The sequence below is a fragment of the Falco cherrug genome, chromosome 5 (assembly GCF_023634085.1).
Source record: "Falco cherrug isolate bFalChe1 chromosome 5, bFalChe1.pri, whole genome shotgun sequence".
Taxonomy (NCBI): domain Eukaryota; kingdom Metazoa; phylum Chordata; class Aves; order Falconiformes; family Falconidae; genus Falco; species Falco cherrug.
In genome coordinates this window covers 1,388,594-1,416,089 of record NC_073701.1, presented here as the reverse complement: position 1 = coordinate 1,416,089, position 27,496 = coordinate 1,388,594, and the positions used below count along the sequence as shown (strand labels likewise).

The window sequence follows — 27,496 nt, the reverse complement described above, 5'->3', positions numbered from 1 at the left end:
AAGCTTTTAGAATCTACTAAATTTCATTAAAGTCAGGTCTCACTAAAGTTGAGCACATACTTAAGTGTTTTTTCTGAATTGGATTTATGTTGAAATTGGCTCAGAATTGCAGTTGTCCTTATTGTTTGGTTCACTGAGGATTGTGCAGGGAAAAAACGGGAGCAAATGAAGTGTTTTGCTTCGGACACAGACGTTTAAGAAAAAATCAAGTAGAATTAAAGGGAATTACTTAGCAAGAGATGTTTTCCCCTTGTAAGCAATTTGACAAAGTTGAATTGGAAAAATTGTTCAACTCTCAAATCCGTATTTTTTTTATTTTTTTTATTTTTTTTCTAGAGAAAAGCCTGAATCAGCCTTGATTCAGTTGATATTCAGTTTGACATCTGTTGACATGGATGAAGCATAGTTGCAACATGTTTCTGAAGTTATTTCTGGCCACTAGTACTAGTTGGGAAGCCAAGTCTAAGACAAAGAAAGTGATTGGCATAAGGCTGCCCAGCCAGACAGGGGAAAGAAGCAGGTATCATGTCAAGCATCCTTCCCCACACCAGCTCTGGGACAACATCACTTTCAACAAAACCATTCCAAGCTGTTACCAGAAATCTGTTACCCTTGTTTATTTAAAAGCCGCACTTCACAGACAGATTGACTTTTCTAGCAGCTTGCACCTAGTACTGATACATCACAGAAGGTTTTGGAAAGAAGAATGTTGCTGATACAAACCAGATTCTCTTCTCATGTTTATTTACATGATCTGAGTTTATTTGCTCCTGCTATTTTGTAAAAGAATGATCAAAAGCTGGTTCATTAACTCAGAGAAATACAGAAAGAAAATTATGCTTTTCCTTATTCTAGTGTCCTTATCCTGTAATTTCATGTTCCCTGACCTTTTGGCTTGCTAACTAGCAGATCTTACGCTGACTAGTCAGAAAGTGTGGCATCTCTTCTTAATAACACTGCACTAAATTGTGTGATTTTAACTACTTACAAATGACTGACTACTTTGGCATCTCCCCCACCACTCCCCTGTTCTTTTCTGCCTCAGGATGTAGCATAGAAAGAGAACAGTTCAAAATGGGCTGATCCTAGCGACCAGTTCTTCTAACCTCTTATTTTCTAAGCAGAAGAGAGACAAAAATTAAAAGAGAAATGTAAGAGCATCCAGGAGTTCATAACAAGGATAGTTCTTATTCTTCCCAAGAAAGACTAGAGCAGCACAGTTTCATAAATTATGTTCTTGAATTGGAATTTATTGGTATTCAAGAGTTGAGCTGAAGCCTCTCTTCGTTTGCTTGTAGAGAAGTGCATCTTAAAAAAATGCCCTGATGCAAAGAGCACAACACAACCATATTGGTTCTGGGGTACACCTAGCAAGGGGGAAGGGCTGTGCTAGGGGGATTGAGCCCTCTTGTCAACCCCAGAGATGTTTCTTGTGAGAGAGGAAGAAGTTAGACTAGGAGCTGGGAAAGGTGGAGAAACTTCCCGGTTACCTATGTAGGGTTGTTCTGTAGAGCCGTGGTGGACTTGACCTCTGTGGGCTGTGAACACAGCACCCATTAACACTTCTGTATCTTCTAAGGCCAGCCCCAGAAAAGCTATTAATCCTGTAAATTAGGAATTAAGAGCAATTCAGTTGGGTGACACTTGCTGGCAAATCTTCTGCAGGAGATGTAGGAGGAAAGGCTTGCTTGAGATGCAGGAATGTATGTATGATATGCAGGAATGTACCCTAAAAGGCACACAGGTTGAATGCCTGGCTGTTTAAGCTGCAGGCAAAATTCTGAACTCAGATTTTGCAGACAACATCCCAGTGCCACATGCACCATCCAACGAGGATGTAGAGTGTTTTCATTCTGCAGATCATTCCCCAGGCATTCTTTCTCCATCTGGCCAGGACTGTCTAGTCACTTCCCAGAAATATGGGGTGGGGTAAAATAGCTGTCACTGTAATGCACCCTCGTTAGCATGGTCGATAGGGCTTTCTTTAGAAGCAGGGAAAGTTAGGGAAACCAATTTCATAAAAAAAGATACCTTAGCAAAGTCTTTCACCTCCTATTTTATTGCAGCTCTTAAGGGACCTAATCTCCCCTGTACACGAAGACAAAAATCACTGAAACTACCAAGAAACCTTAGGCTGGTGTTATATCTAAGGCATCTTTTCACACACTTTAAACAACTGATAAGATAGTAGGCTTTTGATGGGAAGGGTAGGAAACAACCAAATTAATAAACCATGACACAGCAGTCAGAGTCTGGAACATAGAAAGGCAAAACAGGACACCTTTAAGATGTAGACCAGGTGGATTCCCTGGTATCTATGTCCTCTACATCTTGAGATTGCTTGAGGATCCAGTGTAGCTCCCAGCATAAATTAGGGTAGTCAATAACTGGTGGGTTTGTGGCAACTTCCCAAAAGGCTGCTGTGACTCTGGAACTCCCTAGGACTTGGAAATCCTTCCAAGCCCTGCTGTTCTGCCATGGCCCTGTGTGGTGCTGTAGCTCCTCAGCATTTCTTAGCAGTTCATTAAGCAATCTAATGAATTTGTCAGATGTTGTTTCTCATCTAGTCATTTCCCAGTGAGCGCTGGGGGTGCGGCAGAATGCTTTGCTTGGTAGATGCTTTGATAACCTCATGCATTTCAGCACTCCCTTTTATGTATAAACACATGCACTTTTGCTGCACGTGTACTGAAAAAAGCATAGGAGTGCAAAGATGAGAAATTGCAGAATTGTCTTATTTGCTTCTGGTATTTGTTTCAGAGCTTTGTGATATGTCTTGTAGAAATAAGCTTTAGCTCATTGCAGAAAACTCTTACCCTTCAGAGGAATAAAAGCAGTCAAGTCTATAAGGCCCCTAGAGCTGCTTCTCAGGCTGGCTTACAGCCACACCTGTGTAGAAATGGCTCCAAAGACACAGGTCACCCTCCACATAGATTTCCACCAAGCGCTCACTACTCAGAAACCACGTAGAGCTCGGTGTCTGCTAACGCATCCCTGTGTCTGCCGATGGGGTTTGCTGAGTGCATTCAGTGAGTCTCTAAGGTATTTTCTGTTACCACTTCTGTTTCTGTTTTTTGCTTCCCACCATCAGCAAACACAGAATTATTTCTACAAAGGGGTATTGGTTCCCAGGACCCCAATCACACTGATCAGGGGCTTTGAACATGATACTGGTGGCACAAGTTACTTGAGAAGTGTTACATGAATCCCAAAGTCAAGTACAGTCCTGATGGAAGGGTGGTTGCTATAAACCTGTGCAATCCCAGCTACACTGCTTGGCATGTGATCACCTGCACTTTTTGACCCAGTGCTGAAGTGGAAGGGAGATCAGAGGTCTCATAATCCTCCATTAAATCCACACATGGTAAATGCTGCCTGTGGGCAGGTTTGGGGTTTTACCTGGTTGTGAAAGACGCAGGGTCTGATGTTCTTTTGACTGCGGTTGCTAGAGTCAGATTTGTTTAAGACTTCTTGAACCAAAGTGTTCTGGTTAGTCCTGGCTCCTTTTTCTATGTCTGCATTTCCCCAGAGGCTGAGACATCAGCCTCTGAGATTTGAGCTTCCCCGTTCTCAAGTCGCTGCGTTGAGCAGAATACCAGCAGTGGTGCCGTAGGCATAGTTCTGCCACGCTGGTATTTCATGGTGCTAAACGGGGATCAGGGTGTGACTCCACACTCTCATAGTGGGCTTTTTATTTGGACACTAGTACATGATCTTAGGAGTAAAGAACTAATGATATGACTGCTACATGAAAATAATGTTATAGGTACAAAAATTCTAGAAACTTAAATGGTAACTCACTGATGAACTTAACAATGTTGGGCATATCAGATGTAGCAGAATTAGATGTGACACAATTGCCTGGTTTACTATATTTTTTTAAATGTTTAGTTTATCTTGGACAATTGAGAATGTTACTTTAGGACAAGTGCTCAGGTTTTTCATGGCCAACTTAAACACGTCGTTAGGCTTACTTTTCTTTCTGCAGACTATTCCTCCCAGTGCTAAGAATATGGCCTTTTTCATTTGAACTGGCCAGGTCTTTTTATTTACGAGCTTCAGCAGCTTCTTCAGTACCATGGCTGATGTGTATACAGTATTTTTGGCTTCCTCTTAGCTTTTCCAATGCCATGTTGCATAATAGGATATTAGCATCCTTCTTCCTGCCAGCAAAATTCCATTTATAACAAATAACACCCCCTTAAGCTAATAGCAGGGCATAGAAATACTGTCCTGGAGATCCTGTGCTGATGGTCTTTATAATTTTGTAAAGTCTCATTCTTAGTAAAAGCTCGAGCATTCATGTTTTGTATTTAGTTCAAAACCAAGTGTATGGGTAGTGTTTTTAGAACAGAGTCATTATTCTAGATCTGAATTTTGCTCTACACTCCTCTTGTCTCTCAAGTCTCTAAACTTTTCTGAGGCTGAGATTCTGTTTCCCCATCATGCTGTTGATCCAGACAAAAATCTCCTGTTTTGGGGAAGTGTGATGGGTGAGAATCCTGTCTTTCAGCACTAGCAATTAGTGCTTTATAGTAATTTTCAGTTAATGCTCGCCTTCTTCAAAGACATAACAGTTTAATTCCACAGACAAAGTTCAAATACAGGTCCTCCATTTGAGAGCACTAGCAATCTGGTTTTGACTGCATCTTTGATGTACTCATCCCTCATTTTGGCCAAAGAGGTGCAAGAAGGCTGAGCTAATGCCTACTCTGGTGACATATGTGAACAATTTACTTTTTCCCATATTGTCATGGTACCTCAGCACTAAAAGTCTTGTCTCAGAACTATTAAGACTTGTGTCCGGTGTCCATTGTCCACTTCACAGAAGTGCCCTCCTTTAGCTGCCTTGAGCAATTAGATTGGACACAAAGCTGACCACGAATATCCTCTCTGATTTCTGTTCTACCTGAACCTCTTCCTTGTCTGTTGAGGGCAGTTGTGTTGCTCATGGCTTCAACTTTACTATGATCTAACTGTATGCCTTGTGTTAATAAGAGAATTGCAAGGTACAGCGGGATATCTGCTGAGGAGTTTCCATCACTTTAGCAAATTACAACTCCTTGTTAGTGAGGCTTAATTTAGAACCCACAAAAAAAGCTAATGAATTATTCTGGCACCTGCATTGCACAAGGTATAGCTTTCCAGCCAGTAATTATTTTTTCAGATACAAAGCTCCTGAGCTATGCTGGATCTTGTAGAAAAGTACAGAAACTTTGAAACTTCAACAAGCAAAAGCTGAAGAGGGAGTGCTTGAGCACCTTCTGACAAAGCACTTAATCAGAAAACAGTGATTTGAAAAAAGCAAGAAGCTCTGTGGAAGTCTTCCGGTGGGGCAGTGCTTTGCTGAAATGCAGCAGGAGTTCCCACAAGTTTTTGCTTCATGCCTGACAGGCTGCAAGGGGTGGGTGAGCAGCCTGGCTCCTCTAAACCACACAACATTGCATCTCTAGGACAACCTCACCTGCAGGCTGTGCTGGCTGTGGGACATCCAGGCCTGCCAGTGGTGGGACAGCACTGCTGAATAGGCTATGTGGGAATCTAGGGTCTTCTGGGGTCTGGGACAGCACTGTTGCCATGGCCGGGATCAGGAATCTTCCCCAGCTCTCTGCTGTAAAAAGGTCCTGAAAGCTCAGGAGACTCAGCTGAGCTTGAACTCAGGTTGGCATCCAGGTTGATCACGTGAAATTCAGTGGGTTCTAATTGTGGGCTGAATGGGAGGGAAAAGCTTTTGGAAGATGAGAATTCCTTGTGAGGTTTCATGGCCTTGTGGATATAAACATGTGCAACTTTGCCTTGTGTTCAGCTGATGATCTACCATAAGTTAACAGTATCATGCTGTTCCAATAAAGACAGGTGCCACGCTGAGATGTGTAAACAGGGCTGCAGCCTGCAAGAGACGCAAAGTGATCCTGCCACTCTGCTCAGTGCTGGTGAGGGCCTGGCAAGGACGCTGTGTCCATTTCTGGCCACTGGTCTGCCTTAATGTGGAGACATGCTGGAGAGAGGCCAGGGGAATGAAACAAGAATTATCTGAGCTCAGGAAAGCATTTTATGAAAAAAATAAAGATTAAATTAATTTAGTTTGCTAAAGATGATTATGAGGAGGGAGGCACTGGACTGTATGTGGTAGATGGGAGAAGACAGGCTTCAGTTGCAATAAAAACCATTCAAGTTAGATGAGTGAAAACATGTGCCTCAGTAAGAGCAGACAGACGTTGGAGTAGGCTGCCCGGAGTGTCTGACAGGTTTTCTTCCTCAAAAGGTTTTAGAGAAAATATGCCAGGAACAGCACTACTATTGCTGAGCCCTTGTTGAGCTAAGGGGCAGGCTGCATGACCCCTTGAGGGCCTTTCCAACGCAGCTATTATATGAACTTCAGCAGCTGCTGTTTAAAGTTTAAGAAGTGCTTCGTAAGTGATATATGCCATGAGTGTGGCACTCGGCTCCTTTTCACCCGAAGAACAAAGATCTGTTGAACATTTCTGGCTTTTCTGCACGATTTAGTCTGACGAGTAAAACATTAATTCCACTATCAAGATGGCACTGCTTGCTGTAAGCCTTCCCGACACCTGCAGCTCTGCCCTGGGTACCGTCTCTCCCTCCTCAGGTGCTGTTTCTGCCATGGCAGCAGTGGCCTGATGTCTCCCTCTGTTCCTGGAACCACTTCAAGTTCCTCCACTGAAGCTTGTGTGAGAGAGCTGCTACTTTACTTCCACTTCCAAGAGAGTTCAAATTCAAGATGATTGATAGTTACAAAACAGAGTGGGGTAAAAGTATTGAAGAATCTTTAAAAATGGGGAGGGGGATTAAAAAATAGGGCTCTGTCAAAAAAAAAAAAAAAAGGAACCAACTGCTTACTTTTTCATATTTTTCTTGCAAAAGAAATCTTAGAGAATTGTATTTGCTGGAAGGGAAAATGTGTTCTGCATCGAAGAGTTTATAATCAAAGAATTTATGTGCTAATACTAAATAATGGTTTAAATGTAAAAATATTTGCAAAGGAAAAAAATAGCAATGGATTCCAGGCTTCCTTCTTAATTCAGTTGCTTGTTAATTTAATCTTTTTAATTTATTAGCTGAAAAGTGTAGGACCACAGTAATTTGTTCTATTAGTAGTACAATTTCCACCTATATTTTGCTAAGTTTTATGTCTTCAGGCATGCGTTAGCAGGTAATTCAATCTTTGGCTACATAATGCATTCCTTTAATAAGGAAGAGGCCATAATCTTAATCCAATTAAAGAAAAAAGAACTGAAGGAAGATTTGCCACAACAAAAGATGATGCTAGAGGATATTATCTTGGCGCACTGGCAGCAAGCTAATAACTGTTCATCAGGAAATCAGTATCTTCCAGTATTTTCAGCCTCAGGCATGGATAGTGCTTGAAAGCAGCTGGGAGACCTGTGTATCTCCTTTTAATGAGTTTGAGATACCTGGTTTCCCAGCTATAGTTTAGCCTTTTCTGGATATAATTTGTGCCGTGGCATCTTCAGACATCTATCCCTCAGTTTGCTGCTTCAGGGATGTGCCATCATGTCCACAGACAGCACCTCTGATATTATTTCAATTCTGTGTCCTGTCCCTGAGAATAGCTCATTCCAAATTATTCAGGGGGATACCAAGTAATACCCTATACCATGAATGAGTAACTTTGTTTTCATTGTCTAACCCCTTGTCACGCTCCTGAAGGACATCTTGGAGTACTGAGTGCTGTAAATGCTGTTTTAAAATTAACCCTATTTTACCAGTTTAGATCTTTCAGCTTTGCCTGCTGTGAGAAAAAAGAATTAAGAATGTGAATTTACGTTTTCTACTTTTAATACTCAAGCCACGTATTGTCTGGTGGCAAAAGCTGGTTCCTAAATATTCAGTAGCATCAGCTCAACCCCCTCCATAGCATTCCAGCAAGCTAAATTACATTGTCTATCTGTTCATGGTGAAAATCGTTTCCTTTTTCATAAGCAGGGAGCCCCAAAGGTAAAAGAAAGCCTTATTAAAGGAAAAGCAGAAAAACAGAGTAATAAATCAGCAGGCTATAGTCTGGAGCTCACCCTCTTCCATCCCACCTTGGCTAAGTCCAATGAACGGTTTCTTGCCCAGGCCCAGGGGACTGCATTGCTGGCCACCTCCATCCCTGCCCTGGCAGGAGCATGCGAGCCCCCAGCCCTCTTTGGCAACTGGGAGGGATGCAGGGGAGGGGATGCCTGAGGCTGAGCAGCACTAGTCAGACCAGACCATCCCTTTCCAGCCTCTCTTCAGAAATTACCCTCCCTGCTTCAAACCTCTAAGTACTGGCCCCACCTGTGCTGGCCCTCACCTCAGTACACTGTATCACCTTTTTTCCTGCTTCTTTTTTTACTGCTGACAAAATGAAAATCCTCTTCTTCTTGTTTCCCTTTCCTAGGACCCCTCCCTGCTCTCCTGGAAGGCTACGTTGCTGGCTGGGGGGACTCCTCAGCCCTGGGGGGACCCCTCAGCCTGCCCTTGGTCTGGGCACAGCAGGGTTTGTCCATTGCTTACCAGATGTGATTAGCAGGATTTTATTCATACTACCCTCAAACCCAGTGGTATTTAAACAAGAATGCTCTGCCCTAGTATGACTGCTGCGCCTGTGATGCCGGCTCCCTCGGACCCCCTTGCTCCCTAGCAGAGGCGGGCAGGGAACTCCCCACAGAAAGTGGTCTCTGGCCAGAGCTCCAGGCTGCTCTTCTTTCCCTTTGCCTGCGTCAGCCATGAGCTCTTGCCTGTCACATCAGCTCCATGTACCGTTTTATCATTTCAGATCTTTTCTGCTCTTCCCTTTCCTTCATATCCTCTCTTAATTTAAACGGTGCCCACCCATCTAACCGGGAAATCGCTCCTGGACCCTCAACTTTTTTGCGGACTTTCCGAGCTGATTTCATACATGCTATATGCTACACTGGGACAGGTTTATCTGAGCTAACACTATCTGCAAGCATATTTAAATTTACTTTAATAATGCCACCACATTATTTCCTGGTTTTTAATTTTGCTACACAGCAGAGCATTTAATTTACTTTTTGTCTGCTGTTCCTTACTGAATTGTCCAGAAGAGGACCCAGATTTGGCCTGCTGTTGCTGACTTTCTTGTGACTTTCTTGTGACTTTGTTGTGACTGCTCATTCTGGAACATATACAGAAGCTAATCAAAATGAGTGTAAAAATATTTGGTTTAACTCATGGTTGCTTGTAAGAACAGAAGCTCCCGGCATAGCTTTTCATGCCTGTGCCAGACCGAAAAGGTGGTTAAGTGGGAGATGTATCTGCTCAGATAGGCCAATGAAGCAGTCAAGGTGGCAAGTGCAATCAGCTGCACCAAAGGCAGGGCACCCTGTGTCACTGCTCTGTGTCATTCACACTGGGACCGGCTGGACCAGAGCTCATGTGCTAGCCCTCACTGGTCAGCCCCAGTCTCTCACAGACCATTTGCAGGCCTCAGAGCAATTTGTGAGGGCCTTACCCACCTTTGGATGTGGTTGAAGGTCAGACTGCAAAACAGGTGAGGCAGTTCAGCTGGGGAGCAGACTGCTCTTTTTCTCAGGGACCTCCCGCTATCGGTTCACCCAGTGTTGGGAGAGTGTCCTTGGAAAGATGGCAGCAAGGAACAGACCGAAAGTAGTAGAACGGTTTGACTGCGCTTCTCCTGGCTGCCTGACCTGAGCAGTGCTTGCGAAAAAGGACAGGCAGAGTGGTGGCAGGGATGCGCTGGCCACTGTCCTCCATGTGGGTGGGAACTTTCCTAAGTGGTCCTCACACTGGGGCAGGGAGTACGCTGTGAGCACTGCAGACAACGTGCATGCTATACTTGACCTCCCCATCTGCAATAAATGTAATGCGCTCCTGAAGTGCTGAGCTTGCTGCACATTCACCATCTGTCTGGCTGTATGCACAGCAAGGCTAGCTGTGTGTCAAGGCAGCAGGCCACAGCATAAAGCTCTCTTCTCAGCTGGCGGTCCATGTCTTTCTTCTTGCCACAAGACCAGACACCCGTTCTGTAGCTGATGGTAGGTATTTCCATGGGGCGTCAGATAGCAGGAGGGCTTTGTGAACCAGGATGGAGTGGAAAGTGTCTGCAGCTGACTGCAATGATTCTTTGCCTTTCAGTAATTCGTCCCATAGGACCTGGCAGACTTAGCCTCAGCCAGGTGGAGAGAGAGAACATCGGTCTAAAAAATGTCTGAAATGCTTTTTCATATCTTTTCTGAATCCATAAGCAGCAGGAAGAAGAAAAACTTTCCCTAGCTAAAATATGGCAAAGTGTTTCCTTCCTTATTTTCTGTTGGGCACCAAAAAAGCAAGAACCAGCATCCATCTGCCAGGAAAAATGAGAACCCAAAATCCAGGGGACACTCACTTGTTGCACTACTTTGTCACCTCCTAATCCTGCCTCCAGTTAAAATTCTGTCATCCTGCTGTCACAGGGCCACATGCCAATACCAGAGGCTCCCCAGTAAAAGGTACCGGTCAGATGTTAAGACAACACGCTCACAAGTGATAGATGATACCGCATCCTGGTTAGAGCCGTGTGACATAACTCCAACTGCTTGCCAGAGGAGCATCCCAAAGTGTTTTCAGACTGCCACCATCAGCAGCTGCTGGTCATTTCATGTCCATCTTTCAGATGTTGAGCATGGTGTTGAAATCTTCATTCAGGAGTAGGAATCTAGCAGTCAAGTTTGTGGGAAAAAAAATAGGAATTTCTGACTTTGGATTGAGTCACTTGGATGCTGCAAACTTGAAATTCATATTTTTCCATATGAAACCATGAAAAAAATCCTACAAAATCTTTCAGTGTAACTCCACATTTCCTGGTAGAAAATCATTTGCCTAGATGTATTTTGAACTCTGGCCAAAGATCTGATTGCCCTTGCCAATAAACACATGCTTGTTCAAGCCAGGACCAAAGAGTAGTTTAGAGTGGACCCACTACAGAGAAGTGCAGCATCTACCCAGCTCTCTAAGTGTGTTGACCACAGAGGCATGAGAATGATGTGAGCTTTGTCTCTCTTCTCCCATTGACTGCTGCATCTGGACCTTCATTTTAACAAAAATATATGAGATATTTCCAAACACTTGGTGGTCATATAGCATGCATAACCATTAAGGCTGGCTACTAGAAGAACTCCCACAATCACAGTGTTTCCCTGCAGTAGCTCCTTTTTTGATGTAGGTAGAGGTCAAATCTGTCTAGATACATTTAGTGCATAGTAAATCATCCTCATAAAAAGGTTCTCAGCACTTGAAAAGTCTTGATGACTTTTTCAGAAATTAACTGTCCTCAGGATTAGCAATGTATGCCTAGCTTCTGTTCTGAACTTGACTAACTTCAGATTTTTACTGCTAGCTTTTAGACCTATTCCAATAGGCTCAAGAGCTGTTTATTGTGAATTTTTGTGCTGCCTCCTCCCCCCTAGCCATAGCCGTTTTCATATGCCGTTAAGTTAGTTCTTCATTTGGCAGGCATGTAGACGTGCTGCAGGGAAAATGTATTGGGCACAGAGAAGCTGCAATATTTCTCATCCCCGGGATGCAGCCTTCAAAGTTCTACAGCTAAGCCTGCAATGACATGATCACCGAAACTTTCAAACCTTTATGATTCATTATGGAGAAGTATCTTGATTTCAAATGATTCCCTGGAAGTCATCCTCACTTTCAGTGTGAAAGAAGTCTTTCTTGTGACCTTGTTTCATTTTTAGCAAGGATAAGTTCAAACCAGAGAGTTAAAAACAATCAGTGGAAAGGAGGGGATGGACCAACCCCAGAAAATTATCAATTATTTGCTTGAGAGAAAGGTTTGATCCTTACTGCATTTGATGCTTCCTTATTCCCCACTTGCCCATCCCAGTCTCTCATGGTGTGCTGTGTTCTTGGATGTCTGGATCACAAGTTTTACAGGGTCCCCTGTGACCAGAGTCACACAGAACCATAGGAAGATTTAATAACCTACCTTACATGAGTGATAGAGAATTAGGCATCTGACACTTGTTTGAGGAGGTGTGGCTGGCATCACTGGGGTTGGCTGACTTACTCTGTCAGAGTTGGTGTGTGTCCCAGTGAGCTTGTTGAGTGGCAGCAGCCTTGGGGGCTTGCTGGGGGGCTGATTTGACAAGCAGAACCACTGTGGCAACATGGGGCCCTGGTGTGTAGCTGGAATCACTTTTCATGTCTTTCTTTTACAGTTCTCAGACATGGGCTCTCCATAATGTTTTGGTTATGAAGAAAGGACGGCTGAATTGTTCTTTTGCAATGGAGAAGACAGAGGGAGAAACACCAGCACTGTGGCTCCCACCTTGCTGCTTATCTCCCTGCAGACATGTGTCTCAAATCCTCTCTGTGCTGTATTAAGGAAAGGGAAAGCTTAGATATTACAACACCTGCTTTCTTTTCCAATTTTGCATCCTATAACCCCCTGGTGAAAAGAGGAACAATGACTTTATATAGCTGCTGCTTGATTCTTTGGCTATTTACCTGGAACACTGCTGCCTATGGGCCAAACCAACGGGCACAGAAGAAGGGAGACATTATTCTTGGAGGATTGTTCCCCATTCATTTTGGAGTGGCTGCTAAAGACCAGGATCTAAAATCAAGACCAGAATCAGTGGAGTGTATAAGGTAAGCCACAAAAATGGAAAATACAAAGTTTTGGTGGGGAAGTCTTGACCTTTCTTTACTTCAGGTGACATGCTATACTTCGTGTAAATACGGTCTGTGACTGGATGCTTGTAGAAGCAATGGAAAGATATAGTGTAAATAACAGAAAAAACAAGGGTGTAAAGACAGGAAGGGCGTATGTTAAACAGTAACATAAAAAATACTTGGACAGTGAAAGAGGGCAATTTTTGTATTACCCAAAGCTGCCAAAATGTGAATATACTGATCTGTCTGGCCATTCACAGTGGACATTTGAATAGTATCTGAGAAGTAGCTTTCCTAGCAGAAGGATGGAAAATAACCTGTAGTGCCCTTAAGTTCATTGGATTGCAGTCATGCATAGCAAAATAGCTTAGAAATCAAATTTTGGCGTTTTTTTCCAGTTCTGCCTTTCATCTTATGGGACTTTACAAACTGTTTAGTTGCCTAAACAAGTGAATAGGTGAACGTGAGATGGGTCACTGCTTTTGAAAAAATCCCACTGAATGCGCAGATGTCTCTTTAGGACCTTTACAAAGTCCCAGACTTGAACTCCTTACCCAGGCTTTCCTCAACCAAAGTTCTTTTCATCTGTGTAAACAGTGCATATAGGTTTTGTCTTAAGTCTTTGGCAATTAACCCCGAGGGAGAAATGCACATGAAAACAAATTCTCTTATTATTGAAGTGTAGCCATTTTTATGATTGAATATGGGGAATTTTTAACCTTACGACCCTGCACATAATACACATAACAAGTTGAAAGTGTGGCAGAAACTGATGGCAAAATGAAATGTCGTATAAACAAAATACAAGTAATTGATGTGGAATTTTGTCATGACCATGCATGGGAAAACACTTCAGTGTTATAAGACTTCTTCTATAATCATATGTGAAAAATTATATATCTGGAATTATGCAGACCTCTTATCCTATTCTGGGCATCGAGTACAGTCATGCTGCAGATAGCAATGAGGACCGGCTGCCAGCATCCCTGCTAGGATGTCAGGTGCGGTTTCCCACTGAGACACTGAGCAGGACACATCCATCTAAGTTGTGAGATTGTCCTCAGATGCTTTCATAGGGAGCACACAGACAGAAGTGTAATTAAACAGGGGTCTTTGGGCTTCTTCTGTGCATGCACAGGAAAATCATGAACTAAATGTATGTGAAATGTCTGCTTCATGGAGAAAGAAGCTGTGCCAGATTTTCAGCATTTTTTTCTTCCTCAGACGCAGCATTTTACAAGTGGAATGCTGCAAGATGATGAACATTTTTAGCTACCTTGTCTCCTTCACCTGCTCCAGGTGGCAGGCAGACAGTGCAGTTATTTGCAAACTGAACATAGCTTTCATTTCTGTCAGCGCTCGGTCAGCCTCGGTGACTGTCTCGACATGGTCACATTATTAGAACGGATCACAGGAGAATGTGCCCTCAGGATTACTACAAGTGTGTGGCTGCCAAAAGATTTGCTAATGAGGTAGCACTGCCAACAACAGGCAAATCCTGAAAAGCCAGACCAGCTGTTTTAAGGACACAATGGGAGATCTTTCTGGGTGGCATTTGATCTGCTAGAAAGCATCCTCCACCTGAAATCTGCCTGGTTAAAACCCGTGTTCCTCTTAACCCCGGCACCAAGAAGCTGGAGGTGCAAAAGAGAGGGGTTGACTGAAGAGACAGGCATTTGTGGTGCTTTGCTGCACTCCAAGGAACTGGATTAATTGTGAGGTGATAGCGTAATGCAAATGGGGAGAATACCGAACAAAGGTCAGAGATCTAGCTGCACAGGAAGTAACAACTACAATAGGAACAAGGGGATGATTGGACTGGAAGTTCCTTAATTGCACATGTCTTTACCAGAAAATATCCATTTCCAGGAAAGGTTTACTTCAAAAGAGATTGGGCTGAGAAGCCTTTTTGAGACTGGTCATCAGATTTTCATGATGAACAGAATTAATCCATGGGACAGTTTATGTGTATTCCTTGTTATCGTTACATGTTAAATTGAGAGCAGATATTTTTCCTGAAAGGATTTTCTATTTTAAGCAGTATTTAAGTCATAAAATTTCTCTGGCTGGACCTGTACAGAGATCTCTCAACATGACCATGGTGTTCTTTTAGGTTTTGGGCTCTGTGATTAGGTAGTAGCCTGCGGCAGGGTTGTACATGCCAGCTCTAAGAGCCCAATACATTCTTCAACTCATGAGCTAGAGTATTTCGTATCATGTTTGAGTTTCCTTGGTTCTGGGCAACTGGCTAGTCTGGAATGATCAAACTCATATTTTCAGGGAGGAGGGTAAATTAAAAAAAAAAAAAAAAATTGAAAGATAGGTTCTATTTCTTCCCAAAGTAAAGTCCTCCCAATCTTGTACTTTCAAAAACTTTTGTAGGGTGGGAAATCTGCTAGAGGAGCATAAGTGTGGCTGTACCTGGTCAGACCAGAGGTGCTAAATCTGTACCATACCTTTGACTGCCCTTGTTGCCCTTTGAGCCTTCTGCAGCGCTGCTGTATCTTTTCAAAGCAGGGGCTAATCAGTTATATACTTGTCCCCTTTTTAGATGGCTGCGTACAACTTTTAATCTCTTTATTACATAGGAAAATGTGTCTCTCATCTTATAAAAAAGTTAGACCCAGGTGGCCCTAGGAGCATGGGTGTTTTCTCTCTCTCCTCATATTCTCCTCCATTAGGCAGCTGCAGCAGCAAGTCATCAGACTGTACGAAAAGTTCCTGGCTTTGAAACCAAGGCAAGACCTAAGGGTGCAACTGAAACCCTGTGCGTGGTTTGCCCCAGTCTCTTCTGGAGTTCAGTATCAAACAATTTAAGATAACATGGCTTTCCTTTCTTTTGAGGGCTGTTCAACCTGATCTGTGCGGCTTGGACGTTTTCCCACACATTTAGCTGTGTTCAGTGCCGTACCTATGCTCCCAAACAGGGCTTCGCAAAATGGGTAGGAGAATTTTCTCTCCACTTTTTCAGTTTTCACACTCTTCATACTATTGCGGCACCGCACCTTTCTCCCCAGCTCAGCCCATGTACTGGCCTGAACCTACTGTGCATACCTTGCACATGATTATTTGGAAAATTGTATCCATATATCCAAATTATATCCATAACTCAGCAGTGAAAGGAAAAGGGAACAGTAATAACCTGTTCTCTGTTGGTTTTGTGCTGTTTCTACTGATAATGCATCTTCATGCTTTAAGCACTGAGTTGTAGAGTCCAAAGTGAAAATTTACTCATGATTTTGCCACACCAGATGTCAGATGGGAGTACAGAAAGCCAGACCAAAAATTCCTGTTTATTGTTTAAGCAATCAAGTATCCCAGATCTGGTATAAATACACCCTCTGTCTTCGTATGCCTCAGGTGCTGTTGCAGCAACTTTCCTTATAACGTTTGCTGATGCAGATCTGATGTGTGCAGTGGAGGCAGAGGCTGAGAGCAGCACAAGCAGTCCTGGACCTCCATTCCCTGTCAGCACCCACAGAGGCCTATTCATAACCTGATTTCACTTGATTTCTTGATTTCAGGTAGATAAGCAGCAGTGGTGGTGATGGTATCATTAGTATTGATGTTAATTGTTGGCATTATTGCACAGATGGGCCGTACCCGTGTATTCCCCTTGCTCTAACGACCTGTTTGCAGTGAGGATGTATCTTTACTGAGCTGAGATACAGTGCTGCCAATGCAGTGTCGCTAGGTCATCACTTCTAATGCATATTTCCTGTTCAGGCTGTGAAACTGTAGTGAGGCATCATCCCCATGCCTTAGTGCAGGACTTCACAGAGCATGGCTCCAGGACACATTAGCTCACCAAGTCTGTCTGAGAGAACAGAGAATGTTAATTCTACCCCTTAAGGGCATATTTGCTAATCCCACTGCAGAACTGAATGCATAACATGATATTTAGAATTTTCTCCCTAAGACCAAATTACATCCTTTTCCTCTTTCTCTTCCACCCACCTTCTGAATTTTAATTTTTTAATTTTTAATTTTCTTTGGTCTGCGTGATTCCCCTTACCCGCAGCCCTGGCTTGTAAGAGTCATAAGCAACTTGTTACACCTACCGACTGCAGGAATCCAACAGAGGACTGAAGGTCTCCCCTTTGCATAGCTTAGTAATAGCAGTGGTAGTAGCAGCAATAACATGTAATTAATGTACTGGAAATCTAGAGAGCACAGAGAAATTAGTATGTGCATACAACCACTAGAGAAAGAGGAACACTGGTGTGAGCCAAGAGACGTGTGCAGGCTTTGCCACCATTCTTGAATAAAAGTACCTGTCAGGTATGGGAGGGTAAGTGAAAGCTGTATTTAGAGCTTTCACATTACTTTCTCCTTCTTTTCCTTCATGTTATATTGCTTTTAGCTTAGTGCCTTGCCAGCGTTGATAAATGAAGGTCATGAATTCACATGAGGTTGTGAATTACTCCTTTATGGAGACCAACAGGGAACATGACTATTTTCTGGGCTGGATCCAGACAGTAAGAGCTGTTCAAACCAAAACAGACAAACAAACAAACAAGGGATGGAGCTATGGGGAGCTGAAACCCTGCGGTGAGCTCATGTCCCTTAATTTACATACCCTGGCTTCGTAATGTTGACTGAGACATTTAAGCCGTCCTGAGCACCCCTTGACAGGCACATTTAGACCAACCAGAAAGAAACCTGTGGGAATCAGTGAGATCTTTTGAGTTTACTGTCTAGCAAACTGGACTGCCACAAAGATAATGTCCCCTGCAGATGTGTCAATTGAAATGAGGATTTGCGGAGGAACTGACTCTGATATCTCTGCCTGTTTGTGCCCCTGCCTGGGAATAGGAAGGCCAGTGAGCTGCTTACTCTGACAGGTGGGAGACCAGGCATCAGAAGGTAAAGCTTTAAAGAACTGTGTGTAAATAAAAATTCCTATCTACACCTTTGGGCACTGAATTATTTACATTAAACTCTCATTTAGAGCTTAATGCCCACTTTTCAAAGCACCACATCTCAGAAATGTTAAAATACAAGACTACACCTATGCACCTGTAAAGTAATACAGCAGAAAATAAGTTTTGGAGGCTCCTTATTTTCCACCAATAAAATATCAGTGGCTATTTAAAAATTCTGGAAATCTAAATAAAAGTTTGCTTCTGTTAGCAAATCCTTTGCAATTTCTTCATGGAAATTACCAGTCAGGTTTCTGCATGGTTGACAGAGCATTCCAGTCACTAGTCGTATTAGTCATAGCAGCAGCATAGCACAGGTCAGCTGCATCAGTGTAACCTGCTGCCAGGTTCAAAGGCTGCTCTTAACCATCACCCATGTACGCACCAAGCCAAGAGGAACCTGTCTGCAGCCCCTTGCTGGGGTCTTAGAGCAACAGGAGAGAATTTACCCAGACAGTTTCCATTCACAGGGATTGAAGGAATTGTGTAACTTCGCTTCACTTAGACCAGTTTAGTGGCACTGCCTTCATCTAACCGTATCTGTGTTACAGTACCGATAACAACACCGTATCAGTTAACAAAATGAGACTTTGTCTAGCTCTATCAGGTATGAGAGAAGACAGAGCGAGGTGTGTTTGTCCCCACCCCCTCTGATCCTCTTCTCTTGATCTGCTGATGCGGCTGTCAGCACAGGTGCAACCGAAAAGAACTGCAGGTCTCCTGCCCAGGCTAGCTTGAGGTGAATTATCAAAATAATTTCAAAGACATTTTGGAATCTAGCTTCCAGAAAAAAAAAACCCAAACTACCTGCCTTTCCCCTCCATAATAAAACCAACCCAAATTCAAGTCCCGGAAGTACGGTCCTTATGCTGTAAATAAATGTTCATGAGGAGCATATGTCAGAAAGGAAAAAAAAAGCAGCTGTGTTAACATGGACCTTAGTCTGCCTTTACTGAATTAAATGGCAAATGCCTCCTTTGAAATCAAAGGGAAGACAGTCCAGCTCTTAGTGCTTTTAAACATACCATCTGAAGATACCACCTTGTGGTCTTTAAAAAAATATTAAGCCAAAATGCTGTCAAGCAGGCAAAATAATTTTGTGTCATACTCCACCCATATAATTTAATGTGAGCAGGATTAAATATACTTCTACATGTACTCAAATGTGTGAAGCTTTTCAAGGTAGTACAGTGGTACCTTTGAACTTCCCAGCTTCTCAGCAGTCTTCCCTTTAAATAGAAAATGCTTTCATATTTTTCTCTCCTACATGAGGAGCCTGAATATAGTTCCTGCTTCAAATCCTATTTTCATTTTAATTAGAAGTATCTGTAGACACATTTAGCTTTTTAAGAAGTGTCACAAGACCCTGCTTTGCTGCCATTCATCCCAGTGTGCATTACTGACCACGTGAGGCAACACGATGTGCCCAGCATGTCTTTTTTCTGTACACGACACTCACTGCCTTGCTCACATTGAGACTTGCCCTTTTATTTCAGGGTTCTTCTGTTGCATCTTTCTCCTTAATGGTTTGGAGATAGAGCAAAAAATAATCTAAATGACCAAGTCACTTCTAACGGTAACGCACACTCCTGTGTTCTAAAGGGTGTCTGTTTTCTAAAGAGTGATCTTACAAAAGCTAGCTGTCCCTTTGGTCATAAGATATAACTAAGGATTTGCATTGGCCTCAAACTTTTCAGCTTGAAGAGATCTGTACTAAAACCCTGCTGTCTGGACTTTGAGGTGCAGCATCAGGGCAGAACCTCATTTGGAAGTTGGCAAAAGATGTCTGGAGCAGGTGAAATCGAGTTGAGTAAATGCAGTTTTTAAGACTTAAAGATAAACCTTAGATGTGATATCTTTAGACATTCTGATCCCGGATGAATCAGATATAACTCCTGGAATGGAAATAATGTGGCTATGTTAATTCAGCTTTGAAGAAGTCAGACATAGCTAACATCAACTTTGGAAGCAATTAGTTTAATCCAGCAATTTAAAAATCTTCAGGTCATGCATCTCAGAGGTTGAAAGTCTGTGATTTCATGAAGCTTATCTTTAGAAATCTTCACCTTGGTAATGGAAACATCTCTCAAAGCATTTCAAAATGGCACTCGTGAAACCTAAAATGTACCATTTCATATAGAATCAGTTCTTGGGCAGGCTGTTTTCCCAGGCTCTTCCAGTTCTGGGACCCATCAGCTTTCCCAGTGGATCTCAAGCATAACAGCTTTGACACTTTCCTGTTTTCAGCTGCAACTCAACACAAAACTGCAAACTAACTGCTGTCCTGACGCATAGTGCATTACAAGGAAGGGCAGGTTTCAGTTCATGAAAGATCCTGCCGTTCCAGCTGAATTACCCTAAAACATGGCAGCTTCACAGGCACACAGCTGGTTGCTTATGCAACTTTACGGGACAAAACACAGTAAGTAAAACCTGCAAATTAACATGTATCAAAGCTACTTTCTTCCTGCTGCTTTACATGAAGGAGCTTCTCTCTTTTTTGGATAAGTAGTCATCACTCAGCATCAGCTTCTTTTGCTGCCAGCCCATGCAGTGCTCCAACCAGGGACTCCCTGGTCCTGCAGCACACTTGCCACTGCACCCCCGCTGTGGGTTAGTTCCATGCACAGCTGAGAGTCAGAAAACTCAGCTTCTCCATTTTAGAGAATAGAAGAGGCTTCAAAAAACACAGTTTCAGTTTCACAGGCCAGATCTGAAGGCATCTTCTGAGCTCATGTCTAAAGGAAATGTATGAGGGCACCATAATAATGAGAAAAGTTATTCCTTCAATGAAAGCACTGAAGTATCTAATTAACAAGTTAGCAAGTTACAGTGGGATTTACATGTATAGCATGTCTGTGTTCACTGGTACAAACAGGTTGACTGTGCTTTCTCTCACTATGTGAAGTGTGTGATGTGAGGCCAGATTTCTGTGAGCTGAGCTGCCAGCCCCCTGTGCACCCCGCAGCACGCCAGCGCTGTGCCTCAGCTTGCTCTGCCTGCCTAAAGCCATGAGGAGCTGACATGGAGCATGGCTGAGCCCACCTCCCTGGCAGCACCGCGCAGCACAGGCTTAGCAGACACTGCCATCTGCATTCAGAAACTTGTCAGGGGAGCCTGGAAGGAAACCTGGTAGGTGTAGCTTTGTGTCAGAGCATTTGCTCAGGAATCATGAAATCCAGGTTTAGGGTCCTGAGCACAAGGGACAGGCCAGAGCCAAGACCCCAGGAATGCTCTCATTCAACTCTCCCAGGCTGTAGGGGACTTTGAACTAAGTTCATCTCATCCTCACAGCCTCTGAAGTGAGCTCCCAAACTGAAAAGCTGAAAATCAGAACAAAATCTTGTAGCACATGCACGCCTCTTCTGCAACCACTGAAGACAAAAGCAAATTTCCAGAATTGGTAGGATGCAAGAAATAGTGTAAGTTGCTTTTGCCTTTTGTGTCTAGAATTCTTCACTCTGTCTCAGCCCTGGTCTCCATTTCTCTGTTTCCCTCCTTCTCACTCTATTTTATTTTTATTTTTGCTCCTCCAGGTATAATTTCCGAGGCTTCCGCTGGCTCCAGGCTATGATCTTTGCTATAGAAGAAATAAACAGTAGCCCAACTCTCCTTCCCAACATGACCTTGGGATACAGGATATTTGACACTTGCAATACAGTCTCTAAAGCCCTGGAGGCCACCCTGAGTTTTGTGGCCCAGAACAAGATAGACTCCTTGAACCTGGATGAGTTCTGCAACTGCTCAGAACATATCCCTTCCACCATTGCAGTTGTGGGGGCAACCGGCTCTGGCATCTCTACCGCTGTGGCCAATCTGCTGGGACTCTTTTACATACCTCAGGTACGCTTTCACCTCGCTAGTCTAGGTTAGAGAAGAGGCCTGCCTCTCTGCTCTGCAGACATTGAACAAAGCTTGTTTAATCTTTGCCATTTCCAATAGAACCTCAGGGAGAGAAACAACACAAAATGGGATGGGGGGTAGGGTGTGTGTCTTATGGTCAAAATAAGTCTTGCTAGCAATTTCCAATTCTCAAACACAAAGGTTACGAAGCAGCCAGTAACAACATTCAGCCAATAGCAACTTAATCTAGGAGGACTACAGTCCTCTAGAGTGGTTTAGTCTGTGAACGTGGGTGGTTTAGGTCAGTCATTGGCAGTTGCCAGCCTTGATATGTTAGTTGTGATGTTCCTTCACCATGGTCACTGTCTAGTCATGCCCAACTACCACAGAGCCCATGTAAGGCAGAGCTCAGTCATTGCCAGCTATTCTTAGGTCACTCAGCATCTCTGATCATTCAAGTAGGTGGTCTCTAAAGTCGTTGCTTGTGCTGTTCAGGTGCTGCGAAGGTTTCTTCTGGGCTGACCCATCTTCTTTTGCTCTAGGGCCTCCAAAACAGAGGTTGTGAAAGCATGTGGATATGTCCCCCCCTTATCCTGGGGTCATCTGTGTGGTGGTGTAGTTCTGCCAGCTCGTGTCGCAGCATCCTTCTCCCTGTATGCTGGCTCTACTGGGGCCAGTGCCAGCATCTATAGTCCCATCCTTTTGTTTAACAAGCTTGTTGCTCTGCCAAGACCCTAAGCAAAGTATAAGGCTGGTATACTATAGCTTAACGTTGTGGCTCTTGATTTTAGATTTCCACACCAAGGAAAACTTTGGCAAAAGTGCTTGGCCTTGTATAGCCTAACATTTCCAGTTCCTCTTCTAAAACAAATACAGGTACCAGAGCCCACAAGAGTCCTTGTAACAAGATTGTGTCACACTGCACTCTCAGTCTGTCCTGAGAGGACAGATCTTTGCCTCAGTCGGGGCTCCAGTTCCCATCTGCACCATAGGTGGAGAAGGAAGGATTCTTGACTGCCTGGTACACACCAACACATCTTGTCTATTTAATGTTATCAATCTGACTCTTGCACAGAGTCTGAAAAAATGGACCGAGCAGGGCAAGAATAGTTTAAACTAAGTCAAATATTTGTTATCTAGGTATTGCCCAGAGTGGCACTGGAAGGTGATGTGTGATAAATACCATGATGGCATTTTAAGGGATATTGTTGACTTACACATCACATTGCCAGGTGAACAAGGGCAGCTAAGACAGGTTGGTGGGCTGGACTGAACATAAGAGGTGTTTGCGGTTCTCAGACTTTCCCTTTGAACAGGGAACAGTATCTGTGCTACGAGGCAGCAGCCTTACCCAGAGGTTGCAGAAATGGGTAGGTGTCAGGAGGTTCAGTTCTGGCAAGAAATCTCAGCCAGCTGGCCAAAGCATGGCAACTGAAAACAGGCTTTTAAACTGGGAGCTGTTGTGTGGCATTAGAATTTGTATTATTGATGTCATTCATAGCAGGGCCATTAGCAAATGCATGTGTAACAGATCCTGCATTTCAGTCCAGGTTGGAGGTATATTTTACAATTAATGTAAGGCTCATTACTCATTCTGTTGACATAGAAACTGAAAATGTTATGACTTCTGTTCTGTTTCTCAAAATCTCACCTCAGTGTACCCTCACAGCCCATGTGGGAGCAAGGTACCTTGCAGAGCAGGGGGTACCTTGCCTGTACCTCCTGGCAGGAGGTTGTAGGAGATGAGTAGCACTGCTCCTGCAGCCTTTGAAACTGCACCAGGAGACCTCCTCTTCGTTCTCCTTGCAGGAAAATTAAATGCCAGAGTTTAAGGAGGAGATAAGGTTTTCTGTAAATTTCCACTTTGTACAAATTGAACTGTTTATGGAAGACTTTCAAATGAAAGTCAGTCCTAAAGAGTTCAGATACCAATCTCAAAATGCAAAGATAAATGAGTTTTAAAGGTTCTCTGGACCTTTAAAATATTCTTTTCTGGGTTTTATGGGTTTTTTTCCTACTTGTAGAAAATCCAAATTAAATCTTAAGAGCATATGGCAGTCATTCTGATTAGGAAAAAAATATATATTTCTTGATAGTTTTAGAATAGGAAATAAAATCCCATTTTAACTGTAAAACACAGTGGCTCATGGGGCATGGAATAATGCCTACTGGCGTCTTTGCTGATTCTGGCCAGCATCAGGGAATACTGCTAAGGTAGCATTGACAAGCGTTAACATATGCTCCACCAGATCAAGGCAACTGATATACATCACATTCTTCTTACCTCAGCTGGCAGGGATTGTATATAACGTGTATAGTGCCTGGTGGAGCCTGTTTAAGCATGGGGACAGCCGTGTGTGGCAAGAAAAGACAGAGTAGGTTCAGGATGGCGGTACCAACCTGCTGTCTCATGTCTGGTTCAGGACAGAGGAAGCTTGCATTTGTCCTCCTTTATCTAAAAGATATATTCTTCTTGTTTCTGGATTTGGCAGGAATTGTGGTGAGGGTTGTGTAGGCCACCCGTGACTTACCTTTTTGACATTCCTCCAAGCTAGTGACAGTGTCTCTCTCCTTTAGATCCTTGACCTTACAGATGGACACGAGCTTGCTGCAGCCTCTCGGGTCCAAGCTCCTGTAGGTCTACCTCTGTAAGAGAGTCACAGCTACACGAACACACAGACTCTCAGAGTGGATCATGTGCAGCCCCAGGCTAAGAGTACATGGCTGCCAGTGTGGTGCTCAGCTTGCCCTTATCCCCTCCGAGGTTCCACAGTTGCTCAGCTTTCTCTTATCCCCTCCGAGGTTGACAGTGATGCTAAGTAAAAGTAGGCAATTTATTCCCAGGCAGTTCACTCATGGTGTGTTTTACTTGTTTACTGTGCTCTCACAGGTCAGCTATGCCTCATCCAGCCGTCTCTTGAGCAATAAGAACCAGTTCAAGTCCTTCCTCCGCACAATCCCCAATGATGAGCATCAGGCCACAGCGATGGCAGACATCATCGAGTACTTTCGCTGGAACTGGGTGGGAACAATTGCAGCCGACGATGACTATGGCCGGCCAGGGATTGAAAAGTTTCGGGAGGAGGCAGAGGAGAGAGATATCTGCATTGATTTTAGTGAGCTTATCTCTCAATACTCGGATGAAGAGGAGATCCAGCAGGTGGTGGAGGTCATCCAGAACTCTACAGCAAGGGTGATTGTTGTTTTCTCCAGTGGCCCAGACCTGGAGCCTCTCATCAAAGAGATCGTCAGGCGGAACATCACTGGCAAGATCTGGCTGGCGAGTGAGGCCTGGGCCAGCTCGTCCCTGATAGCCATGCCGGAGTTCTTCCGTGTCATCGGCAGCACCATTGGGTTTGCACTGAAGGCAGGACAGATCCCGGGCTTTCGTGAGTTCTTGCAGAAGGTACATCCCAAGAAGTCCACTAACAATGGCTTTGCTAAGGAGTTTTGGGAGGAGACGTTTAACTGCTATCTCCCCGATGGGTCCAAAAATTCTCCAGCTTCACCTTCCTTCCACAAGGGCCATGAGGAGGGACTGGGAGCTGGAAATGGAACAGCTGCCTTCCGACCTCCATGCACAGGAGATGAGAACATCACCAGTGTGGAGACACCGTACATGGACTACACGCACTTGCGGATATCCTATAATGTGTATTTGGCAGTATATTCTATTGCCCATGCCTTGCAGGATATATATACCTGTACCCCCGGGAAAGGGCTCTTCACTAATGGATCCTGTGCAGACATTAAGAAGGTTGAGGCATGGCAGGTAAGTCCTTCAGTTGCACGCCTGTGCAATATGCTTGCAGAAAAAAGACCCGGATGCCTTTTTAGGGTGCCTTTCATAGCCCTGGGTCTTGGACACAGCATAAGGCTCCTGGGATGTAGCATATCATTCACTGTGTGCGAGTCAGGTGCACGTCCTCACCCTGCAGGGAATGTAAGGTAAGTTGTGTTAGGTTTGCCTGCAGTTAGGGCTTACACTAAGTTAGATTTTCTTGCATTCACTATGGGCCAAAAGTGCACACACAGACAATTTCCACAGCCTGGCTGACGCAAGGTAACTTGATCATATATTGAGACTTACATAAACAAGAGGCCCTGAAGAGAGCACATAAACAAGGAAAACAGTTTTTAGAGTTCATTTTGTTTGGCAAGCTCTATGTCTTTTGCAATCCCACAGCAATTTTCCATACAGGCTCTACTTTAACCCCCCATTTTAAGCTTATATAGAATCAAACTAGGTCAGGTTGGGTAATGAAGGAAAATAACATGTGGCTATTGAGCAAATAATAGATAGCTGCTTTGATTTGGCAGCGATATTTGTGAACTGAGAAAACGATACTAATGACTTAGTCACATTTACCCATTCATTCAATGCGCTCTGTCCACTGGCACATGGGTGGTATTCTGGCATTTTGTCTTCTGATCTGTTATGAATACTCTGTACCTTACGATATGTTTGTTTGTGCTATCCAGTGTGATTCACTGTGTGTTTTTAATATCTACTGCATTCTCAAATAACAGAATGAGCTTGTAAAGCTATCAAATGAAGACATGGCAAATACATAGCAAATTCTGTCTGCCCCATTCCAGTCATCACAGGAAACTTCAGCCCAAATGTGCCTGAGATCAGAACAACATGGGTGAATATAAGGATCATCCTGTTCACCTGTGTAATTTCCTCTGTTCAGGATATCCTCACCAGAATAAAGGCTGTGGGTGCCACAGACTGCAGATGGTGGGTCAGCCTTCACCTGTGGGAGCTGCAGTTTGGTTCCTGCCCAGTCTCGGTCAGCCCAAAAGCACCGGTCAGATCAAAGCAAAAAGCTTTATCTTGGCATTTATGGGAAACCTGCATTGGTATAGGTGCCTGATTTGGGTTTACCGAAACCACTTTACTCAAAGTTGATGAGTGCGGGGGTTGACTCCGGTTTAGTGGCCGTCTGTGAGGTTTCTGTCTTTGGCTTTTCAGGAGCGTGCTGGCAGAAGTGGGCGAGTGACAGACAGATTTAGCTTTCACTGTGCGGGTAAAAATGATCCAGAATAAAAATATTTTTAATTTGTTCCCTTATATCTTGTCAACTTGGAAAGTAAAGCAGGATATTCATACCATAGCTAAGTAAAAGAATGTGATGTTTGTTGAGGATTCCACAATCGAGAAAAATGTCTTCTCAATTCTGTGTTGCTTATCTGGTGCTGAAGGATGGCTGTATCAAATGTAAAGCATCCTGCTGATCTGGACTGTTGGGTATGCATACTTGCCTTAAATGAAGCAATCGGCATTGAGAAAGAGTATGTGGGGTTAACAGGACTGGGCAGGAATAGCGGGTGACACAAAGGAACAGGCTATACTTGAAATGATCACCATTAGGTGGTGTTGGCTGTCAGGCATATTTGATATTTGTGCATTTTTTCAGTTCATTTCAAAATCAAACACATGAATAGCAGGTAAATGCCAAATCTGTGTGCACACCTACTTCATATCAGGCATTGCGGCTCATTACCCTTGGGAAGGTTTCCTCAGCCCTGGGGACAATGAGTTCAACTCACATTAAACGTGCATCCTCCAGCATCTCCAGAGCCGTATCTGACAACCAGACAGAAGAAAATCTTTCTACTAAAGACAATCTCATTTTGAGGGGTACTTCGGCCAGTGGTCGGTGCCTGCTCCCTCTTCTCACAATTGGCTCAAGGGTTTCTTGGTAGGAAGCGACCTGAGGGAGGGAGGGCAGCGCTGGGAAGCCTCTGTGCCTGGGGCTGGAGGCAGCAGCTGGTGGTGGTGCCTGCTATCGCTGTCATCACTGCCATCACTGCCATCGCTGCCATCACTGCCACTGCTGCCATCACTGCCATTGCTGCCTGGGCGGTGCGTGGCACAGATAAGGCAAACCCAGTGAACCCGTGATTCCATTAGCCTGAGCCCCTGCCTAGAGCAGCCCTTGCCAGTGGGGTCGGTGGCTGGAGAGGGCACATGGTGCGTTTCACAATTTAGTTATGTACCATATCATTTTGTTGTCCTTCAGTGGTGCTACCCTATTAACACATATGAGTAATTATTTACTTAT

The 27,496-nt window shown here is 43.8% G+C and overlaps 2 protein-coding genes across 2 annotated transcripts in view; both read left to right on the top strand.

Annotated features, from left to right (window-relative positions):
- Positions 1-27,496, top strand: part of LOC102058532 (cystatin-B-like) — an 85,664-nt gene that overhangs the window by 22,582 nt on the left and 35,586 nt on the right. The gene's annotated exons all lie outside the window — the stretch shown is intronic.
- The window catches only part of CASR (calcium sensing receptor), a 77,730-nt gene that overhangs the window by 22,796 nt on the left and 27,438 nt on the right, over positions 1-27,496 (top strand). Inside the window, exons 2-4 of the mRNA XM_055712220.1 lie at positions 12,204-12,636; positions 21,119-21,425; positions 24,316-25,197. Coding sequence (XP_055568195.1) covers positions 12,338-12,636; positions 21,119-21,425; positions 24,316-25,197 — 1,488 coding nt within the window. The 5' untranslated portion in view covers positions 12,204-12,337. The remainder of the gene's footprint in view (positions 1-12,203; positions 12,637-21,118; positions 21,426-24,315; positions 25,198-27,496) is intronic.